The sequence below is a fragment of the Epinephelus moara genome, chromosome 10 (genome assembly GCF_006386435.1).
Source record: "Epinephelus moara isolate mb chromosome 10, YSFRI_EMoa_1.0, whole genome shotgun sequence".
Classification (NCBI taxonomy): domain Eukaryota; kingdom Metazoa; phylum Chordata; class Actinopteri; order Perciformes; family Serranidae; genus Epinephelus; species Epinephelus moara.
Window position 1 is genome coordinate 11,161,422 of NC_065515.1, and position 24,308 is coordinate 11,185,729.

Genomic DNA, 24,308 nt, shown 5'->3' on the forward strand with positions numbered 1-24,308 from the left:
GATGGATGGAGGAAAGCAATGTTTAATTCAAGCCTGATGAGACCTTGGACATAAAAGAATGATCCCAGCCACCTCTACGCAATGAGGCATACAGTGTATTGATTAAATACTGATATTGGATCGGTACTCTGTATTGACCGATACCCAAAGCACAAGTATCAGTACCAGGACTAAAGAGGCAGATTGGTACATCACCAAATCATGACCACATTCATTTCTTGCTTACTTGCAAACAAGCAAGTGTGTCACAGTCTTTGTTGCATAAATGCATGCGTAAATCTTTCAAAGCATTCAAAATGCCCGGTGGTAGAATGGGCAAAAGGATGATGAAGAAAGAAAACCCCTCACATCTCGTCACCTACTCCGGTGCTTACACTGTACATCATCACCAGGCTGTTCTCAAGATAGAATCAGTCCCATCCGTCTCTCCTTACTCACTCCACTCTCCCACTCTGCACCACACTCATACGCCAGATATATGTAGGAGAGCAAGCAGCCCCGTAACAGCCTCCTGTGCGTCACCGCCGATGATGATTATAGGCACACCGCACTCTCCGTTTGTTGCTTGCATTTGCCTCAGTTAGGTGAAAGCCTTCAGAGATGTTACTCATGGTGAAGTCCAGTCATGCTGATGCAAAAGAGCTAATAATAACCGAGCTGCTGTCTCTTCACTTCCTCAGTCTCCTCCATCCTCCTATCAGTCCAAACCAAACACCAAGTGTCATCTGTCACTCTGCTGGCAGCGCGATCTCAGTCTGCTGCAACATAAATAATGAAGAGACATGTCTGTGCTCTTGTCTGACTGCATCTCTGTCTGTCATTTGTCTTTGTTTGCTATGTGTTGTTCTGTCTGCTGGTGTGACCCCGAGAAAAGAATTACTGGAATGGGACTAATAGACGGTTTAATCCCCATGTAAACACTGCTCTGATCATTTTATCCATGCACTGATTGTCTCATTAATCTCTCCATCTCTCCCTCAGGACACTGTATCAGTCCACCGGCCAGGCTTCTATGCTGACAGGTTCTTCAAGTTCATGAGCAACACGGTGTTCAAGAAGAGCTCCTGTGAGTTCAGTTTACGTCCAGACACTGCCTTACATAGTCAGAGTCACGGGGCTGTGTGGGAAGAGCCACAGACGCAAATGTCAGATGCCAGGCTTTTGTCTTCTTTTACTGCTGAGCCTTGACAGGAAAATCAGATACAGAAGTTAACTGCCTTATTAGGTGCTGCTTCATGTCATGTGAGAGTCTAACATCTCTTTGATCCCTGCACACATTGCTTTTCCATCACTTTTCAAAGACTTTTGTAATGACGCAGGACAGCAGATGTGATATTTTCATTTTAAAATCTTTTAGGTTTTATTTCTGCTCACAATTTAAATTGTTTTACTGCCTCACAAGTTAGAGATGCTGAGAAACATGTAGCCAGTCAGAAACATATTGCCATTGACTAACAGGTTGAATTAATGCGCTGATACATTTCACTTTTAGATGTCAGTCTGATGTTTAGATGTGTGATCTGGGTAGGCGGACCCTTTTAAAACTTTGGGTTTTGGCATGACTTTCAAGTTTTTCCTTGAAATACAGTGCGTCTATCGAAATTCCTTTGTGCTTCTTCAGAGCTAAGCTAGCTCTCCAAATTGAAGTTAATACAAATGAACAAAATCTTCAATAACAGTGAACAAAAACCTTGTAAGGTACCGCAGGGTTTGCGAATTTGCCTGGTAACTAGGTTGGCTATGCTAATGAGTAGACCTGCCAATAGACAATAATATTAGCTAGCTAGCTTGCTAACTAGGTAGACTATGCTAACAAGTAAGCTTTCCGACAGGCTAGAATATTAGCTAGCTAGCTTGCTAATTAGGTAGGCTATGCTAACAAGTAAGCTTGCCGGTAGACTAGAATGTTTGTGAGTAAGCTTGCTAAGTAGGTAAGCTATGATAACAAGTAAGCTTGCTAATAGGCTAGAATGTTAGTGAGTAAGCTTGCTAATTAGGTATGCTATGATAACAAGTAAGCTTGCCAGTAGACTAGAATGTTAGTGAGTTAGCTTGCTAAGTAAATAGGCTATGCTAACAACTAAGCTTGCCAATAGGCCAGAATATGAGTGAGTGAGTTAGCTAACTAGCTAAGTAGGTATGCTATGCTAGCAAGTAAGCTTGCCATTAGGCTAGAATGTCAGTGAGTTAGCTTGCTAAGTAGGTAGGCTATGCTAACAAGTAAGCTTGCCAATAGACGAGAATATTAGCTAGCTAGCTCACTAACTAGGTAGGCTATACGAGAATATTAGCTAGCTAGCTCACTAACTAGGTAGGCTATGTTAACAAGTAAGCTTGCCAATAGGCTAGAATATTAGTGAGTTAGCTTGCTAATTAGGTAGGCTATGCTAACGAGTAAGCTTGCCAATAGGCTAGAATGTTAGTGAGATGCTAACGAGTAAGCTTGCCAATAGGCTAGAATGTTAGTGAGTAAGCTTGCTAAGTAGGTATGCTATGCTAACAAGTAAGCTTGCCAGTAGACTAGAATGTTAGTGAGTTAGCTTGCTAAGTAAATAGGCTATGCTAACAACTAAGCTTGCCAATAGGCCAGAATATGAGTGTGTTAGCTAGCTAAGTAGGTATGCTATGCTAACAAGTAAGCTTGCCAATAGACGAGAATATTAGCTAACTAGCTCACTAACTAAGTAGGCTATGCTATCAAGTAAGCTTGCCAATGGGCTAGAATATTGTTCAGTAACAAAGAGTAAAGATAATATCATTTTTCAGTTGCAAATTCCTGCTATCAACACGTTTACCCTCCTTTTTTCCCTGTTGATCCTGGATAGATTTGGTTAGGTTTATCCAGGATCAACATCATTATCATCACGCTGATTCTGGATCATTTGTTTATGTCAACATCAACATAGCAATGATGGTCCTGGATCAATATCAGCGATTCTATTCAGGATTGACGTGGCAATGATGGACAAGATCAACATAACCAAATTATCCAGGGTCAACATGGTGATGATGGTCCTGGATCAACATAAACAAGTTATCTTGGATCAACATGAGAGCTGCAATCTTGCAAAAAAAGTTTTGAATAACCTATTAAAAAGGAGGGAAAATGTGTCCATCACAGGACTTTGCAACTGCAAAATGACAATATCCTTATAACGTTAGTGAACAATATTTCATCTTATTGGTAAGCTTATTCGTTAGCATAGCCTACCTAGTTAGCGAGCTAACTCGCTAACCCCGCAGTAGCTGATGAGGTTTTTGCTCAGTGTTTCTAAGGATTCTGTTGAATTGTACTAATTTCATTTTGCAAAACTAGCTTAGCTCTGAAGAAGCACACATTTTATTTTGAAAGAAGCACAGGAGCAGCACACTGATGATGTCAGAGGGCTGTGATTGGTTAATAGCAATGTTGGTCCTGGAAATGCTTTAGGGATGTTGATCCAGGAGCATGTCCTACTTGGCAAAATCACATCTGAGTCAATTTGATCACTATAAATGGATGATTATTGAAACAGATTTTTTCTCATACAGATTACCATATGTTTATTACATTGATATATATAGTCATGGAACGGACAGCTTCGCTATTTACTGAATTTTATTGACTTGTTCAAATTCAGCACAGCTGTTTCATTACATGACAGTCTACCTGTCGATGGCAGCTTTAACCACATGCCCATCCTAGTGCATTATTTTTTTGGTCTCCATCACCAGCAGCCTTAAGCTTCGAGGACAGTTATTTTTTCAATGGGATAAAATGGCTCTCTGTAAAAGTAGCCCTAATATTTATTCTGACAGCATAACATCACACTTCTGTGTTTTCCATGTTTTAATTGAATGTGTCAATGTGCATTGTCCATCAGCTCTGAAGTCATCTCCATCCAAGAAGGGCCGTGTGTCGTTGTCGGTGCCTAAGTGTGCCGGTCCTGGTGCAGCCTGGTCCGCCAGCCAGCTGCCCTCTGAGAGAGACGAGAACATCTACGACCTGAGAGGAGCTCGCAGCTTCCCAACGCTGGAGGACGAGGGTAAGAAACACTGCAGTGACAGTCACAGATAATAGGAAACAGAGTCACCAGAATTCCCCCTCTTACAGTCATTGTGGGGTTTGAGTGGTTGGAGATTTTCCACTTTGCCTGAAGGCATCTTGGTCTCTCTACAGTTTACTGCATGTCAGAGTAAAGTGTAGTTCAGGTCACGTTGGGAAGGAATGCAGCTTCTGTCCTTGTGACATGAAAATGTCTCAGTCCCCTCTTGTAAACAAAAACACCTCTGATCTTATCATCTGATCGTCAGTTTTTATGCACCGTACGTCTGGAACAAACTCCAAGAGAACTGCAACTTTCAGTTCTTTTAAAACAAGGTTGAAGACTCTTCTTAAACAAAATAATTATTGATCTCTCACACTGCACTGTAACTTTTATTCTTGTATTTTATACCTGCCGTATTTTAGTTTGTTTTTTTATTCTCTTTAATAACTGTTAATTGGAGTTTAATGTCTTTTATAATGTGTTGCTTTTGCACTTTGACACCATACTTAAATTTTACGTAAAGCACTTTGAATTTCCCTCTTGCTGAAATGTACTGTATAAAAAAAGTCCCTTACCTTGCCTAAACAACAAGCTTTTAGCTGTTGCCATGGGAATCAAAAGGTTACGCAAGCAAAACAGCACCTCAGAAAAAGTGACGTTATGTGCTTAAAATAGAAAACAGGTACCAGTTCTGTCTAAGAAAAATAATGATATTTGTTTGTGTGTGTGTGTGTGTGTGTGTGCGTGTGTGTGCGTGTGTGTGTCTCTCCTCCTCCAGGGCGACCAGATCTTCTTCCGTGTACTCCTCCATCATTTGAAGAAGCCACCACAGCGTCGATCGCCACCACGCTCTCTTCCACCACCTCTCTGTCCATCCCCGAGAGATCCCCCTCTGACACGACTGAGCACCCCCGCTACAGGTGTTAACACACACAGACACACACACACACACACACACACACACACACATAAAAATACTCTGAAACACTGGAGTCATCCAGTAGCCTAACATTCATTTCATATCATTGTGACCAAGAGAAATAAATGTCTTGTTTACAGTAAACAGTAAATCATTCTTTTGTCATATTAATCTGACTAAAATCTTTAAAGGGAACTTACTATGCTAATTTTCAGGTTCATACTTACATTTTGGGGTTTTACTTCAACAAGTTTGTGTTGCAGGTGGGAGGAATGACTGTAATAGAGTATAGTGGCATTTTTACCGTGAAGAATCTAAACCAGAATCTTACTGGACATGTTTAAGCACAAATCTGATCTGAAATCCAAAATCAGAGAGAAAGTAAGAACATCAGCCTCCAAGATTACGTGTTTCCCTGGCACTGACATATAGCTACATGTAGCAGCTGGGGAATGACTGTAACCAAGTATAGCTGTACTTTCTACGATGGAAATCACCAATAAGCTTCTAAACACTATTGGACATGTTTTAGCAGGAATATGATCTGACACTGGGGAGAAATTATGAACATCAATACCCAAAATGACATGTATCGCTAACGCTAGCGTGTAGCTACATGTAGCAGTGTACTTGCAGCTAGGGAATGATTGTAACCATGTATAGCGGCATTTCTCCAGTGAAAAATCTAAACCAAAATCTTACCGGACATGTTCAAGCACAAATCTAATCCAAAATCCAAAATCACAGCGAAAGTATTAACATTGGCAACCAAGATTACGTGTTTCCCTGGCACTAACATGTTGCTACATGTAGCACTTTACTTGCAGCCGGGGAATGAAGTGTAGGGGGATTTTTACAGTGAACATCACCTCTAAGCCTCTAAATTGGACATGTTCCAGCAGGAATATGATCTGAAACTGGGGATAAATTCTGAAAAACGGCACCAAATAACATGTTCTGCTGATGCTAGCATGTAGCTACATGTAGCAGTTTACTTGCAGCTGGGGAATGACTGTAATAGAGTATTGCAGCCCATTCTACAGTGGAAAATCTTCACAACCCAACATGTTTCAGCAGGAATATGATCCGAAACCGGTGAGAAATTAACAACACCAGGCAACCAGGGTTACATGTTTCCCTGACGTTAGCATGTAGCTGCATATAGCAGTGTATCTATTTTTGGGGGCAGGTTTTCCTTATCCGCTGTGAGGGTTCAAAGGACAGAGGGATGTCGTATGCTGTAAAGCCCTCGGAGGCAAATTGTGATTTGTGATATTGGGCTTTATAAATAAAATTGATTGATTGATTGATTGATTGATTGATTGATATGTAATGTAAACACATTGTGCCTGGAGTAGATGACGACATAAAAAATTCTTCACAAGCTGATGTCAGCTTGTCTCGAAAGAAGAAAAAGATGTTGAAAACAGAGTGTTCAGAACAGTCTGAAGCCTGAGGTTTTTGCTCACAGGGATTACTTTTACATATGTTTACTTCATTATTTGAAACTTTGGCCACGTTAAGTAAAAACATCCAACATTGTAACATTATGTATGTGACAGAAAATGAGGAAAAGCATAATAGGTCCCCTTTAAAACACAATTGAAACAGAGACAATTCATGTTATGGTGTCAGTAGTTAATCATGTGAACACTTTAGGAGCCACAGCAACATGTTGAATGTCAGCTAGCTGCTGCAGTTGTCATAAACAGCTTGTTCTGACACTCTGTCCTTTGTCTCCAGGAGGCACACCCAGTCTCTCAGCCATGACGGGAGGTGAGTTGGGAGCATGAATGCTACTTTCACCTCATAAACCTTTTTAAGCATATTTTACTGCACCGTTCTACAACGTTGTGAGGGTTGCCAGCTTCATGTTTTCACAGCATTAGACATTTCTGGGTGTGGTTGGGTGGGTAGAGGAGAAAATGTGAGGTCAGCCTGTTGGTCAGTGTGTTTTCTGAGAAGGCCCATTCTTCCTGTTGCTAAGATGTGGCTGTGTTTGTTTTCCATATGTGTTTCATTTCCTCTGTGCGTGGTATTTTATGTGTTTGTTTGTGTTCAGGACCCAGGAGGAGCTGCGTGTGCGTGAGGAGGATCAGCAGACCATCACAGTGGAGGTGGAGCTGAAGAGACACGACAGCGAGCCAACCATCTCCATTCCACAGCCTTCACCTGAAGCCAGGTACACCAACAACACAGTGGGGAACAGAAATAATATTTTATCAACATCTTCTACAGCCACAAAATTTACTGTAATAGAAAATTAGAATTCACAGATATAACAATAATAAACATCTCTCTTCTTTTAATCAGTGAATTTGAGTCTCTCCTTCACTGAACAGACTGAAGAGATGACGTTATCTAGAGTCAAATCCTTGAGCTGCTTCTTAGACTTTAACTAATGCAAGACATCCTTGGAAGCAGTGAGAGCACCTATAATTATTTACTGAGACATTTTCTGTAACCAGTCAATTCAAATTAAACTCAATTTAATGAAACATCTCAAATATAAGCCAAGAGGCCATGAAGTCTTTCACTGTTAATGGACTGACTGCGACAGTTAGAAAGAAGTGCACTTACCATACCTCTGTAGCAGCTCCTCCTCTCTGCTTAAAGCTACTAGTGGCAACATTACCCCAAATCTCTGAGTGGACTGTTGGCAGTGCTGTTGCATTTGGGCCTGTGTCCACATAGCATTTTTCTTCATGGGTATGTTTCCATGAGAATCTTCAGTGATAAAAACACAACACATACCAGCAACATCCAGTGTCCGTCGGCTGACCTGCTCCCGAAAAAAATGAGCTTTTCTATTTTTGTTGTGATGGTTAGACGGTAGTCTAGCTACAGGAGCATCAGTGACTTCACCTGTGCCTTTCTGGAAAGTTCAGAGATTTTAAATTTGAGGCGCTTCGGGCGGCCGCACAAAAAAGGCAGAGCACACAAAAAAAAAAAGACGCCATAAACGCCTATCCTGTTAGGGGCTGGAGCCTATCCCAACTGACATTGGGTGAGAGGCAGGGTACACCCTGGACAGGTCACCAGACTATCACAGGGCTGACACATAGAGACAGACAACCATTCACACTCACATTCACACCTACGGACAATTTAGAGTCACCAATTAACCTGCATGTCTTTGGACTGTGGGAGGAAGCCGGAGAAAACCCACACTGACACAGAGAGAACATGCAAACTCTGCACAAAGGGACTCCCCCACCCAAGTTCAAACCAGCAACCGTCTTGCTGTGAAGCGACAATGCAAACAACTGCACCGACATGCTAAGAAGAAGGTGATTTGTTAAAAATCACTCTCAAATTTAGTCAAAAAATTACTTTGAAAAAGCCTCAGGAGCGTTACGTTGAAGTGTCTAATACCTGTAGACACCCTGTATACAATACACGCATCTTTCCTTTTCACCGTAAACAGTGACAAAGCTCTGTCATGCAGTAAATATGTGACCCTGACACAGAATGGATAAGCTGTGGAGATGTAACGAGTCCTCCATGACCTCGATCACCAGCGTGACTCAGTTTGATGCCGCACTATAAATAACCTGCCGCCAGTGTCTCACCTGAGCTCAGCCAGCTGTTAGATTAGAACATCTCTCCTGTCTCACACACACACACACACACACAATTTCTAATATGGCCCACAGAAAAACACTGAAAACAGCTTGACCCATTTGTTCATGGGACTCTGGGGTCCTCTGTTAGGACAGATACATGCTGCAGGCACTATGTGGAGCAGGCATCGTCTCCACAATAATTGGGTTATGAGAGAGTGCGCACATGCATGTAAATTTGCAATGTGTGTATGAGCAGTGTGTGTTCTTTAATGGGGTGACACTGCGAGGCAGACACGGGGGCCAAAGGAGCTATGACATGTGGGAACCCGTCAGTAGAAGTAGGGCATTGGGGCAGGAAGCCCGCGGGCCTGCTGGGGCTGCTCCCATGAAGCTGGGATGACCTGATACTTTACATATTCAAACCTGGTTTTTAATTAAAGTTCGTTGGTGTGGCTTTGTTTGGAAGTTAAACTGCGTCAGATGACGAAAACAGCAGGGGAGACACAACTCAAAAAACACTGTGTAAGCTGATGGAAGTGGGGCTCATATTTACGTTGGGGTTAGGTCAGCGAGGATCAGGGTGCGGTTGCCGAGGGAAACCAAGTGAATAATTGAGTCTGATGCTGAGAAGGCAGTGGCTAGACATATGGCCCGGGGGGTCTGGAAGGAGCTGGCGGGGAGGAGAGAGGGGGGTTGGTGCGAGCAGCTGAGACGGCGACTGAATTATCCATCTGAGTGAGCTGCCTCTACCTGCAGCTGGAGAACTGGTTTGGAGGAGTGTGAGAGGAGAGAGATGGAGCGAAGAGAAGGAAATGGAAGGAATGATTGGAAGAGAGAGACCAAAGAGAAGATGAGACAGAGAGAGTAATGTGTGAAGAAAGTGTGAGGGGTGAGAAAGACAAAAATAGTCTTCTTGTAAATGAGTAAAAAACACAATATAGAAAGAAAGAGCAGCAGCAAATGAAAGATGAAGCGTCTGATATACAGAGAGACAAAACAGATTATTAGGATGTCTCTAAATGAAATGAAAGATGGAGCGAAAGAGAGTCTTTCTGCATCGCAACCCCCGTCCCACCCCCCTCATTTACTCAGCCAATCACATCTCTCTTTGAGATGCCAACTCAGCTTTTTCTGCCTCAGTGGCCAACTGCTGCGCCTTTCCTCTGGTGGAGCTTAGCTCAAACACAGAAGCTGAGAAAGCAATGTGGATGCGCCTAAATCCTTCCTAATAGTTGATGATCTGGCCAGGAACAATAGAGGATTGTGGCAGCGCACAGCCAGCTGGCAAATCTTTGAGCTTAAGCAGCTAAACCACACACACACACACACACACACACACACACACACACACACACACACACACACACATCTGTTGAATTTTAGCCAGAGCCAGTTTTCTCTGATGGCTCGGTCCTGCTCCTCTGCCCTCCTGCATGAAAGTGGCTTACGGCAAGTGACCCAATTAATGGCTCTCAGTGTTGGCAACTGCTGTGTGTGTCTGTGTGTGTAGGTAAACAGGTTTTTTATTGTGTCCTTAAACTACACGGAGGCTTTGTAACAATGACTCCACAATGTTATTTTAAAAGCCATGTAAAATATGTATGAATGTGAAGGAAAACATTAAACTTTCATTCCTATTTTTCCACACCAGACATAAGGAAAAGATACTGTGTGAAGTCAGATGGACAGATACATATGTTCTAAAAACAACAGGTAGTTTGGCCCACTTATAAACACAGTCAGCAGTTGCAGCAGTGGCTGCAGTGCAGGTCATGGAGGGAATTACGGTGTGTGAATACCACAGTTGTCATCAAAAATCACACTCTTACTCATGGTCAAAACTCAGTCCAGTCCACAGACTGTATGTAATGATGGATGTAGCCATCATGACGTTACCCATGTGTTTTGTTTTGAAACCTTTTGGCATTTTGGTCGTCCTCATCTTGCTTTTTGGAGCCAGACGTTACTCTATTTGGACAAGATGGTGGCGATAACCCAACGCTAGCTGCTAGCTCAGTTAGTATGGTGCATGTACAGCTATGGTTAACTGTGGTGAAGCTAATTCAAATGCAAATTTTGCTTTTTGTACAGCAGGGCTACACCAATATGTCCTGTGACCTGTGTCACATGACCCTCACATGAGCTCTTAAATTGCACACCAATGCGTGTTACACCCTGAAGAAGACTTGTTTGAAACGCATTGGGAAAAGCATAAAGGATTTGTAACTAGTGCCTCAGATGTGTTTTCGACTGCCTGCCTGCACTATGGACTTTTTCACTGAGTGAGCTGGCCAGTCGTTTTTTATCTTTCAGTGACTCTTTGCCCCATCCTTGAAGAGCACCTGATGTTTTTTTTTTGTTTTTTGTTTTTTTTACAACCAACCACACAGAGCCTTAACCCAGTGCAACACTCCCTATTTTTTCCTGCTAATTTTTGCTATCAGCCTAAAACAGGCTTAAAGCCATTTAAAAAAATGTACTTGCTGTGAAAACTACATATATCAGACTCCTTTGAGCATCTTTTAGGACAACCAAACACTGACTAAAGACTTTCTAGAGGACTAAAATGTTACAATAAACTTTCATGAACTGAAAACACGCTGAAATAGCGACAGCTAGGGGCGCCTAGTAGCTCACTTGGTAGAGCAAGGGCCACATGTGCAATGGTAGTGTCCTTGCCGCAGTAGCCGTGGGTTTGATTCGAGCTCATGGCCCTTTGCGACAGCTATGACTGCACTCTGTGAATCTGGGCTCACTCCCTGTTTACGTTACCTAGCCAACGTTGTTGCTATGGTAGTGACTTGTCAACGGATGATGCCCACCTGTCACCGCCACCCCTTAATTGTGCACACTTTCAACCCCTAATAACATTTTAACAAGTTGCGTAAAAATCGACCCCCTGTATAGTTGTCATGAACATCAAAATTAGTTGTAGAGACCAAAACCATTTTGTACCAGGCTGTAAACATGTTTATTTCTGCTGTAAAGTTGGGCCTTTTAACATGGGTGTCTATGGGGATTGACTCGCTCTTGGAGCCAGCCTTTAGTGGCCATTCAAAGGCTTCATTTTACAGCCCCAGAGGTTGCTGCCTGGTCCAATTAAACACAGAAATTATACCTGTATAATGGATGCAGTGTGACTTAAACTGTCAGGGGATATTACTATCTCTAATGTTTATTGGGAATAAACCTCTATAAATCTGCTTAGACGTCATAGAAAATGAATGAATGCAGAAGTTGCTTAAGAATCATCATGTTTTTAAGTTTTTTTTTCCAGTATCACAGTAATCCACTGATAGCTGTCTGTGCACATGTGGTTAAGTTGCAAATAGGAGCTGCTAATAGCTAATTTGCCGTAATTTGATAATGCCAATTTGCCAAAATGTAAAAATAAAATAAAATAAAATGAAATACAAGTTATAGCCAACAGCATGACTGAATCCATGGCAATACTACACCTCCTGCTTACATCCCCGAAAGCATTACTGGGTGCAGTAGTTGTCTTGACTTTGTCTGAAGGGAAAGTCCCACAGCGTCAGACTCTGAAAACCCTGGGTCAACACTAACTCTTCCCATTTCCACCTTCCCACAGTGAGGTTCAGGAAGGAGCTGGCGCCGAGGCTGCAGATGCAGATGTAGCTGCAGCAGCAGCACCCTCCAGCTCTTCATCAGCACCTGAAGCAGCCTCCTCTTCCTTGTCTGCCCCAGCTGCTCCCTCTTCTCCCGGGGCAGCTGATGAGGCCCCGTCCAGTCCCAAGGTGATGGTGGTGGAGGCAGACAGGGTCAGCCAGGTGTCCGGCTCAGGGTGCACCAGCCAGGCTTCAGTCGATGATGAAGATGACGTGCCAATCACAGATATCTACTTTGTAAGTAAAACCCTACACACACACACACACACACACACATACATGTACATACACATTATAATTTTAGATTATTTTAAATCCCCGTTACGACCAAAGTAAGCACATCTCAGACGAGGACTGGCTCCAATCATTGCTCATCTGTTTGAGTTTGACATTTTTTATTTAGCCATTAAATCATCTTTAATATTTAATCAGCACCAGTGTTTATTGGCTGACATAGCTTACATTTCAACAATGTATTCATAACATAAAGGACTGAGCTGTATGATCTCCCACAGAGGCGTTGACAGAAGGACCACAGAAAGGGCGTAGCGTCTGGTATGGAAATAACTGTGCAGTTATTGCTTGCAGTGTGTGGTACATTCAGTCAAAGCAGCTACAAGGACTTTTTAAATGGTTATGAAACAGTCTCAATTTATTACTGATGCCTCTGTATGACCTACATAAGCAAACGAGACGATCAGCGATTATTTCTGTATAGTTAATGACTGTCCCTGGGGGAATGATGAGCAGACCAAAGAGCCTGTGTTTACATTTTCCCAGGGAGTGTTTCACAGTGAGTACGTAGGTGAAAGAGCTGCGTCTACAGAAAGTTTCCGGAAAGGTAAATTATATGTTATAGTCTTTTTTTTATACCGCTAAAGCAAAAAGAGATTTTACGTGTTTTATTCTGTTCAAATTTTCTTCAAATTGCAAATAGTGTGTTTGTCTGGGGCTTTAATTGTAAAGTGCGGAGCCTCCATGTTATGATTTTGTTACCTTCCTAAGTATAGACACAACTTATACCCCTCAGCTATATAATCAAAGACAGTTTTGATAAGCTCCGACGTTACCGGTACTTTTATCCACAGGCCTACTTTTTAAGCTTTTGCTGTAATTTATTTTCTACGCTGCACCTCCTCCAACTAAAATTACGCTCATAACTTAGTGCAATAAAATCTTCGTGAGTAAAAACCCAACAGGCTACTTTCTCAATACACCTGTTCCATAAACATGTTAACAAGTGGAACAACGATATTCAAGATCAGCGTCTTTATTACACGAGGAGGTGGTGCTCATGGTAAAATTGACTCATTCCAGGATACGCTAACACTTATTGTCTGGATTTTTTATCAGTCTTATGTGTGTGCAAATGAAATAAATTCAGAGACTTTAAAAACACTACTGCTTTTGTCAGCAGGGGCCGCCAAAACCCACACAAAATAAAAATTCCTTGTAGCTGCTTTAAAGGAATAGTTCCATATTTTGGGGAAAATTGCCTTTTTGCTGTCTTGCTGAGAGTTGCATGAGAAAATTGACACCACTTTTATGTCTGAACAGTAAAGTGTAAGCCAGCAGTCGGTTAGCTTAGCATAGTTTTTCTTTGGTTTGTTTTAAGATTATTTTTTAGGGGTTGTTGCCTTTATAATAGAAGAGCAGGAGAGTGACAGGAATCAGGGGAGACAGGCAGCAAAAGGCCGCAAGCTGGAATTGAACCTGAGCTGCTGCTAAGGCGTCAGCTTATATGGAGTGCACGCTCTACCCGGTGAGCTAGAGGGTGCCCCAGCTAGTTAGCATAGAGTTAAAATGTAAAAGCAGGGGGAACTATGCGCCGGATGTGTCTTGGCTCGGTTTTTCCTGGTTACCTGGCAACCTCATGTAGGACAAGTCTCCAGGAAGTCACTGCGCCTGGCCAGGAAATAGTCTGGCACATAACCCCCCCTGTTGTTTTTACACCTGTTTGTTTGTGCAGATGAAACAAACAAATCAACCATATTAATTAGTGAGCTTTAGAGGTGCTAGGTAGATTTTATTACGTCTTGACCCATGTTAGCTATTTATCCCTGTTTCCAGTCTTTATGCTAAGCTACGCTAACCACCTGCTGGCTCTATCTTCATATTTAGCGTACAGACATGAGAGTTGTATCGATCTTCTCATCTGACTCAAAGCAAGATAGCGAACAAGCACATTTCCCAAAATGTGGAGCTGTTTTGTTAAACACAGTGTGTTGCAGTGTGCACTCTGATTTTGGAGTGTTTGCAGAGTGATAATAGCATGTCAACATCACTTCAGAGTTCCTGTCTAATGTGAGGCTGCAGACACGCTCAGCAGCTCATTTTGTGTGAATAACAACTGAAGCTTTTGCAGGATTGTCCCATTAAAAGCAACCAGCTATCATCAGATAGCATTGTGTTGGCAGGTCTACATGCGCCCAAATGCACAGCTATAAATGAATGTATAAGTGTCAGGTAGAGGCTGGAGAGTGGAGCCAGTGATCGCAGTCACAGATAGAAACGTTCCCACCTGGCAGCGCTCCTACTGGGTGTCTCTTATCAGGAATCAGACACCCTCTAATGTGGCACCAAGAAATCCTAATGGCCAACAAGTTAGTCAAAGAGCTCCCTCAGTTATTTAACAGCCCTCTCATCTGACCGTCTCTGGCTGATGCCCAGTTCATGTTTCAGAAGCTGGACACTCTGTGTACACAGCAGCAGGGGGTCTGTAGCGCTGCGTGAGGTGAAGTGACACTGAAGTTTAACTAAAGAGAAACACGCCACAGACAGTGAGGTCCAACATGGCCTCTAGGGAGTGACCGAGTGAAAGTAAGTTGTTTCATCAGCTGTTAACTCGCAGCCGGAGATCCAAGCTGTAGTACGACAGCTCTGCACAGTATCTTGTATATGGTTTATGGACAGGTACATTTAAACTTTCAGGCTCTCTGCGGCTTCACTCAGTTTGGTCATTCAGCAGCTCCGTCAGCCAGCTCACCATCTGATCATCCTCATGTGCTCTCTGTCTGTTTCTGCTATCTCCATCATCGTCATCATTACTCCCAACATCACACAAACATCACGTTTCTGAATGGCCGCTCACCCTGCTTATTTTCCACTGCTGAAAGCCTCCCATGCTGGTCCACAACATTCACACAGAAAAGGCAAAAACCACTGGACGATAACAGGGTTAACATCATTTTAATTGCTTCTCACATCCTTCAGGAGTTTCAGCGAACAGAAGCACACTCTGAACCAGTAAAAAGTCTTTATTGTTGTGTAATGTGGAGCAGTGTCTCCCGGTAGTATTTTCTCAGGCAAAAATCCATTGTGTACAATAATTGCTGCTTGTGCACTGAAGTCTTTTATGATTGTAAGAGAGAGGAAAAACATTACTGCAAAAGAAACTGACTGAAGACTGAGTACAAGTACATTCAAAGGAATATTTCCCCGCCTTAAGGACCATTTGTTTCAGTTAATCACCCCATGTTACATTCAATTTGCAAAGAACACTGTTTTATTTGCCTCCATGGTGAACGGAGAGTCCAAAAACTGAGAAAGTTCTTGATGAATTGAGACCATGGTGGTCTGCTTTCACTACGGAAAAACTTTATCATTATCTGGTTGTATGCTCAGTACGTCCCAGGCAGCCCTTTTCCACTGAACTAAAAGTGAAACTTATCTATGCTCTCTTCAAAGCCAGACTCCATTAACAAAAACGGTAATTTTACCTCGCTGAACATGGGAGTTGCTGATCTACCACTGCCTCAGTCAGTAAGTGTTGTGTTATTGTGTGACTTTGGTGAATCTGAACGAACCCTTTAAAACACCGAAGTCACAAAATAACACAAATAAACTAACAGATCGAGGCAGCGGTAGATCAGCAACTCTGTGTTCAGCGAGGTAAAATTACTGTTTTTGTCCAGCTCCAGCTCCTTTATTGTGATTTTAAACATGTTGCGATATGCTGAGTATTGCGATGAAATATTTTAGGATATATTACCTTTTTCCAACTGTAAATTATGTCCTCAAAGGAAAACTTTTGTCACCGTCTGTTTTATCTAATAAGAAAGTTTTCAGTCTGGTCATCTCACTTCAGCCATTTTATTTCCAGCAAAATGTCTCTAGTGGACTGAAAAAGCTATTGATTTTATTATTCTAGTAGGCTACCTTAAGTTTAATTTGTATTTGTAATATTAATAATTCATATAATAAAAAAAAGATACGTTGCACTGTGTGACGATACAATGTTGCTACACAAAAATATCGAAAAATCTCTCGATGCTATGCTGTACTATGCCCTTACATCCCTAGTAAGGGCTGTTTGTTTAGGAAGAATGAGCATACGAGACTTGGACTATACTGCGCGAGTTGTGTGGGAGTTTGTAAACATAGTTTTGCTGTTGTTAAACACGGCCCCCTTTGACTTAAATTCATCAAGAATTTTCTCAGTTTTTGGATTCTTCGTTCACTGTGGAGGCATGTCACGAATGTAGCGTAACTTGGGTTGAGTAATTGATATACAAATGGTTAGGGATGCACGATAATATCAGCACGTCATCGGTATCGGCCGATATTGGCTTTAAAATGAACTATCATAACCGTCCAACTTGCTTTTTCTTATTTGCACAATGGATGAATATTACATACATTCAATAGCATTGTATTTCATGTCTCCACCTGCTGGTGGGCCGTTACGATAAGAGTATGCATGCATGATATGATGTTAATTCCACAACAGAAGGGACTTGATGATCACTGGAATTAGGTTTGGAAAAAAGTGGCTATATCATTATGGGTATTGGTTATCATTCAAATGAGTTGTTACATATCGGCATTTCAGACATCAGCAAAAACTCCAATATCATGCATCCGTACAGTTTGTCATTTGGGCTGTGAAGTGCTCCTTTAATATGTTTTTAACTGGACTTTCTGTGCTGTTGAGCCCATCTCCCTTGTTTTATTATTGTGTTTTGGATTGCAGAAGTTTACACTGCTGAATTACCCGCACACTACAGCTCGCTAACTCGAGTTTTTGCGAGAGAAAAACAAAATAATTCAAATTTCAGTCCTTGTTGTAACACCGAGCAACTCGCATTTCTCTTACTAGGTAACAAAATTGTTTTTCTTCTGTTTGCCTCTGCTTAGTGCACAAACTGTGAGAAAATTCGGGTTGTGTTCCAGATATTTCAAAGCTTCAAATGACACACTATGTGTAAAAGGAAAGGTCGGGGAGTATGTTTCAATTTTCATACAAGTGATGGCAGCATTTGTGATCATGTAGCTTCTCTGGGGAAAAAACACATCACATAGCTGTGAGATTGAAGTGATTGCTCGTGACACAGAGGGACACAGGTGTGTCTGAGAGTGTGTGTGTGTGTGTGTGTGTGTGTGTGTGTGTGTGTCGTCACTTCACAGCTTCCTCAGAGTGGCTCGTGACTAAATTATTCAGCCACTATCAGCAACCTCCACATTCACTTTTCATGATTCCCACTCTGCTCTCCTTCACCTCTGTCCTCCACATCTGATTGTTTTTCTTCCTCTGTCCGCTCTCCCTCATCTTCTCCTCCTCATCCTCACCTCCATCCTGTTCGCACATTTCACCCCTGCTCTAAGATCATTTTCACCTTCCCCCCGTGTCCATCTGAAATCTTTCTCCTCCGGTTCTTTCTCTGCGTCTTTTTCCTCCGTCCTCATGACTCATAATGAAAGTGGTGAGATACTAGCGTGTGGTGTGGAAGTGGGGAGTGAAAACAGAGTGGCTGCCAGACTTGTTAATCTAACTGTCACCACTGACTCATCCAGTGTATCTCTGCTGGGTTACACGCAGTCAGAGCAGTCTTTTCCATTTTCACCTCAGCGTGCTTGTTTTTTTTTCCATCATTACCTCACCTCACTCTGTTCCCCTCTCTGTACCTCACTTTTCTTTTTGTTTGTCCCTGTGCCATACGCCCCTGTTGTTAGTTTCCTGACGGGAGGACCTGGGTGGTCTCCCCTTTCCGACAGAGGCGGACATGCCAGTCCAGTTGGCCAGTAAGTGAGTTAGATGGTGGTAGACTTGTGCTGTCCTGGCTGGTGTTAGACTAGATTAGTGCTGTTGGTTTGATGAAACATATGATGACAGTGTTTCTACAGCTTGTCATGATGTGTGCTATAAACTGCAGGTGTTTTGTGATTGTGTTGACACTAAAAAAACAATACCTACCCCCCGCATGGCAACGACAATGAAGCGTGGGAGGCGGGTAAACAAAAGACATCTTGACAGTCTGTCTTTGTGTCGCTCTTCTGTTCATTTTCTTTTGATTCTCCATTTGTTCCCTCGCTCACTGACAGCCCCCCTCATGCACCTGTGCGGATAGCGTGTTAGCTCCGACATGCCGAGCTTCGTGTGTGTGAATCTGTGTGTGTGTGTATCATCAACCCACACCGCCTCCACCTCCGTCACCAACATACCGTGCTGCAGCTGCTTCCCTCTCTTAAAGGGCTGGTACCTACAGCAGTCACAAGGAACCCACTGATGCTTTTTATGCAAAGAGCGCTTTGCTTGTTGGAAAAGTTGTGTTTTGCTTTGACTGAGGATGCTCGCTGTGTCTGACTGTCCCAGCATCCTGGCTTTCTTCCCATTCCCACCTCCTCCTCCCTGCTCCCTGCTCTTCATCCTCCCCGTTTGGCTGATGCAGCGACTCATCCCTCACCCTGCACACTTCACTTTGCTTCCCAGGAGTTAGTCCAAAATGGGGCAAAACGCTAAGAGATATGATTTTAAACACCTGTCAGTAAGACCCATCGTAATATTTACATCCCTAACAGCACCTTTCTGTAACGCTACAACCTGTTATTTGCCAAATTTTTCATCTCTGTGTTCGAGGATTAACACATCCACACTTAACTTGATATGTCAGATTCACACTTTCCGATGTCTCTCTCAGCAACATTTCCTCCTATATGCATCCCTAATTTTCATTTCCTGTCTTGTCTTTTCTTCTCCTGTGATCTCCCATGTCTTTTTTCCTGCCTGCCCCTGCTGCTTGTCTCTGTACCTCTGGCCTTTCCTCTGTCCCTCTGGCCCCCTCTGCTGTGGTGGGTGTGTAAAAACAGCCTCAAGAGGACAGGACCTGGGTGTACTCTCCGCTACACTATGGCTCAGAGTCTAAGGCCCTGCCAGATGGGGATTGGGAAAGAGAGACAGTAAGTGAGAAGCATCGGACTAAAATATGAAGCACAGGGAAACCCCGTAGAGGAGGAGTAAAATCAGAAAAATCAAATTCATTCGGGGGGAACGAGGATGGAAAGGATCAGTTGTAACTTTACCTGCGGGAGAAGCTTCTGTAATAAACGTAGAAACAAGCTTCTCAGGTTCAGAAGCCCACGATGACTCCCAAGAGTAGGTCTGCTCTGCATCCAGAAACTCACCCCTACATTACAACATTCATTCCTCATTGATAAGTGGGTGGAAATGGTCACTTGCAGCTTGCGGGACCATTTAGTCCACGACCAGCCATCATGTGTCCCTCCAACAACAAGCTGCTCAGCATTTACCACACTGGTCACTGCATCGGCCTGCATGAAGCCGTTAACACTCATGCATCAATAAAGTCCCACGGAGATGTTCACACTAAAGATGTGTACATTAAACTTACACAGGGGTCACATTTTGCAGAACAACAACATCATTTTGTTCAATTTTATCAATAATATACTCAGTTTAAGCATTTTTGGTTATTTGAGTTTATGTATAGAGCTTAAGTGTAATTTCAGTGTTAAGATTTATCTCCCCAGATATCTGTCTGTCAGGTAAATTTGACAAACTAAACATGGAGTCAAATCAGAGATGACGTCACTTGGCTCGGACTGTTGTGAGGTTGTGTTTCACAGGCTGCTTGTTTACTTTGTTCAGCGCAGCAGCCTTTGCCCATATAGTGCTCCGATAAGGTGTCATCACCCATTGAACTTTTTTCCCTGCTCATTTTATTTTTCATCTTCTCAGACACATCTTTACACCGGGGATGTCCCGAGCAAGTTTTGTTCTGACATCCCCATCAAGTCATTTAATAATCAGTTTGGGTGGACATGTGCAACAAAAGATGTAAAGAAAAATATTGTTCTAAACATAGAAATGTACTTAAGGGGAACTCCGGTATTGTTTTAACCTGGACTCTATTTTCCCAATGGTTTTGTGTCTTAAGTGAGTGGTGAGGTATTAGGTGGGAGTGCTGTGGTGACAGCAGTGAAACTGGCTGCAGTGTGACCACTCGGAGCATGTGCACACTGTCATTTAAAGTCCATTTAAAGTGCTTGTTTTTGCCACTGACAGGTTCAGATTGTTCTTATGAGTTATTAAACTTTAAGGAAAGAACCACACAGAAATTACACATTAAAAAAAGGTCATATTGGGATTATTTTTGACAGATATTGCGACATGTGTCTCAGTTTAATAGGTATGGGAATTTTGTATTTCATTTTCACTGAAAAAAACAAAATGCTGATGATGTGATTTGTGCTGGGGTCTGTAACAAACAAGCATGTTCCCTGATGTCTGGAATATGATTTGCAGGCCGGGGCATCTCTGCAGCACCTCAATGCTTCATTTTACAGTTATCAACAATATCAGAAAGTATTGTGCAGCCCTAATTTTTTTTGTACCTTTTGCTTGTTCGGTCCTGTTTTGCATCCAAGTCTCGTTCTCAGATCTCGCAGACTCAAACTTTTTTTGATAACACTAAGTTACAACACCACAAACATTAGCCGGCACTCTACTTTTCACCTCTCACTTGCGTTTCCACCATTTTCTTCCTGCAACAAGTAACCCCTTGTGTGATTTAGAAAGAGACTTCTCAACACGGGAAGGAAAACGTTTCATTTCTCTGTAGGGTCTTTTACGTAATGTTGCATGACACTTGATAATAATCTGAGCCTGTCGGTGACGAAAACAAGTACTTTTAATGGACGTAAACTGACTGTGCAGTGGTTAGTATTGTCACCTCACTGCAGGAGGGTTGGAGGAGCCCTTCTGTTTGGAGTTTGCATGTTCTCCTGTGTCAGCGTGGGTTTTCTCTGGGTACTCCAGCTTCCTCCCACAGTCCAAAGACATGCAGGTTAATTGGTGACTCTAAATTGTCCGTAGGTGTGAATGTGAGTGTGAATGGTTGTTTGTCTCTATGTGTCAGCCCTGTGATAGTCTGGTGACCTGTGCAGGGTGTCCCCTGCTTCTCACCCAACGTCAGCTGGGATAAGCTCCAGCCCCGCCGCGACCCCCAACAGGATAAGGGGTTATGGAAAATGAATGAATGAAGCTGACTTTGTTCAATTGCTCGCAAGGGTTACACTGCAGTCTGTCTCACCAGCGTTCTCTCTTGATACTGGCCGAATTTTAAAAAGTGTTGTCTCCATTTGTCACTTAGACACAAAAACGTGGGAAAAAAAGAGTCCAGGTTAAAAATACCTGAGAACTACTTAAACTTAATCACTCTTCCATATAAATGCGATGCCTTATCTTATACTATGCTTAAAGTAAGTTTAAAATAATTCCACATTACAGACACTTTCTACATTTTTTAACTTTTAAGTTTTTCAACTTTCTTTACAGCATTAGGTGATCCAAAATAATCCACTTAATGACTCCAATCAGACGTGTTTAGACCGCACATAAACTTACACTTAGTTATTGGTTGATGTGTGACACAACTTCACTTCTCCTGGTTGTTCAGTTACTCAGGGGTGTGTGCTGTGTTTATTTCTTCTCACCTTACAAATTCTGTTTTCCAAGTTTCCCCTTCAGTTTATGCACTCTGATCAGATCGCTCACTGTTTCACTATCACTAGTAAATATTGCATGACACATTTTACACCCTGGGGAAGTTAAAACGTTGATGCTGTGCATGCTCTGCCTAACACACTGACTGTGTCTGTCTCCAACAGTAAGCCCTGTTCTCTGGCAGAGAGGAGCGAACGTCTCGGTGGAGAGGACTCGTCGGTCTGAAGTCCAGACCTCAGCGGTAGCAGCAGGATCTCTGTCTGAACCAGGATTTTAAAACATGCATACAGAAACTGAACACACTGAGGGGGAAAAAGTGACTTGTGTACCAGAGAGGGGGAAAAAATCCTGACAGTGATGAACGTCACTGGTTTCCAACCATCCCTGCCTTTCACCCTTGACAAAATGAAAATTATATCAAGTTAATAATAATGTGTATGTGTGACATACAGTAGTGCGTATACGGCTGTAGTCTTATATGTTTGAGATCATACGGTAGTAACTCTCTGTGCCTGTAAAGAAGTATTCACTCGACTTGGAAGTATTTGTGACCGCATTAAAATGGAAACAGACTTTTTTTTTAATCTTTTCCTTCCTTGGTATTTCCAAGTATCTTGTTACCACTGCTGTCACAAAGACAACTGGATCGCTGTCCATTTTCCTCAGAGCAGCTACCACAGATATTTCTGATGTCCCACTGTCCACTATTTCTGTTTCTGGGGATAGTAACTGCAGAGAACATACACTGATCCTCTGTACCTGAGGATAGCTGCTGAGAGCCACCGGGGTAAACAAGAGCGTTAATCTCTTCCTGTTTTGGTTGCGCAATGGTCGACGCACTTCCTTTGTACAAATCAAGCCATCATTTTCCCAGGAGGTCGTACCCGGTGGCAGACAGAATACCATAGTTAAATCGAAGCTTACAGGGAACTGATCTGAACACAGATGGTGTCATTATTCTCTACATTACAGTGTGCAATCAGCATTTACTTCATAATTATAGATTAAAGCAAACTTGTCTGTTTCCACTTTAAATCCTCTTAAAAACATGTTACCTTCCAAGTGGGGTTGATACTTTTTTAAAGGCATCGTCCAGTCTGTTCTAGTTCACACAGGTACGGCCCTCTGACAGGCTCAGCACACTGAAATATGTGTGTACTGTACTTATCAGGATAAGACCACCCACTGTCCTTGATACTGACTACCCTCACCTGACATCACGCTTTGTTTTAACAACTGAAAAAAAATATGGTGCATTTGGGTCAAGATAGGCAATACCTCTCATGATGTGACGCTGCTCCTTCTGCTCGGGTCTCCTTGCTGCCGGTGACGTCCTCCTGAGAGCAGGACTTTCAGCCACATGTTGATTTCAGTGTGCTGAGGGAGGAGTGAGCGATGGAGTCTGTGGTGTTAGAGGTTTAGACTGTATAAAAGAAGTGGACATAGCCAATGTGGCGTCACCTATTCGTTCATGGGCCTGTTTTGAAGCCTTGAGTTCGGCATTTTGGCCATCAGTGTCTTGGTTATTTGAAGCCAGAGGTGACCATATTTGGACCAAGCCTAAGAACAGCGCCAGGCTTTGACCTAGTGGCCAAACATGGAATTACGACTTCTGGATCTGTCACGTGACGCCTTCGGGCCCAGAAAGACTTTTATCTGTAGAGATTCTCAAAGAGACGTCTGTAACTCAGTGTAAAATTTTCTTGGAGCGTAACCACCCCCTGACTCATTTCACTATCAGGATTAGTCTAGAAAAGCCGCACATTTAAATGACTTTATCCCCAATCAAGTTAGCGGAGGGTTAAACTGGCAGTTAGCGGCTCGGCTGAGGGAAGTTAGCTGCTCAGACAGACGCAGCCACTTTGAATCTCTTGTGCATTAAGAGCCCCACAATGCAAAAGATCCATTGAAATTATTACAATGGAAATGAATCTTTTTTGGCTGCTTTCCTAGAAATGGATGGGGACCAGCCTCCAACACTGTATCCAGCTCTCTTAATACATCCATGATTTGGATGAGAGGTTGGAGCTGTGGAGGATATGCGTTGCTAAACCTCTATCATTATTGACAGGTCACCGCGGTAGCGACTTGCCAATCAGTTTTAATCTAAATGGGACCAAATTTTATGAAAATATAATATAATATAATATAATATAATATATATATATATATATATATATATATATATATATATATATATATATATATAATTTAAATCATGCTGTATTTAAGGAGGCTTGAAACTTGTAATTGAGGCCGTAATCTCATTTGGAAAATGCTTACTATGGTAATAAATCAAGTGAGAAGAGAAGAGGGTAATTTTCTCATAGACTTCTATACCACTGGTTCCCAACTTGAGGGTCCCAACACCCACTAGAGGTCGCCAAAGCCTCAGAGAGGACCACGAAGCCATCTTGATTTTAA

The 24,308-nt window shown here is 42.5% G+C and overlaps 1 protein-coding gene across 3 annotated transcripts in view; it reads left to right on the top strand.

The window, feature by feature from the left end:
- Positions 1-24,006, top strand: part of pip5k1ca (phosphatidylinositol-4-phosphate 5-kinase, type I, gamma a) — a 72,523-nt gene extending 48,517 nt beyond the window's left edge. The window contains exons 11-18 of one of the 3 annotated variants that reach the window (XM_050054409.1): positions 982-1,066; positions 3,864-4,025; positions 4,807-4,948; positions 6,691-6,723; positions 7,010-7,129; positions 12,106-12,379; positions 18,095-18,163; positions 22,049-24,006. In XM_050054409.1, coding sequence (XP_049910366.1) covers positions 982-1,066; positions 3,864-4,025; positions 4,807-4,948; positions 6,691-6,723; positions 7,010-7,129; positions 12,106-12,379; positions 18,095-18,163; positions 22,049-22,051 — 888 coding nt within the window. In that variant the 3' untranslated portion in view covers positions 22,052-24,006. Of the gene's footprint in view, positions 1-981; positions 1,067-3,863; positions 4,026-4,806; positions 4,949-6,690; positions 6,724-7,009; positions 7,130-12,105; positions 12,380-18,094; positions 18,164-19,228; positions 19,319-22,048 lie in introns of all 3 variants that reach the window. The other 2 variants (XM_050054408.1, XM_050054410.1) reach the window with 2 other exon arrangements.
- Positions 24,007-24,308: the final 302 nt, after the last annotated feature.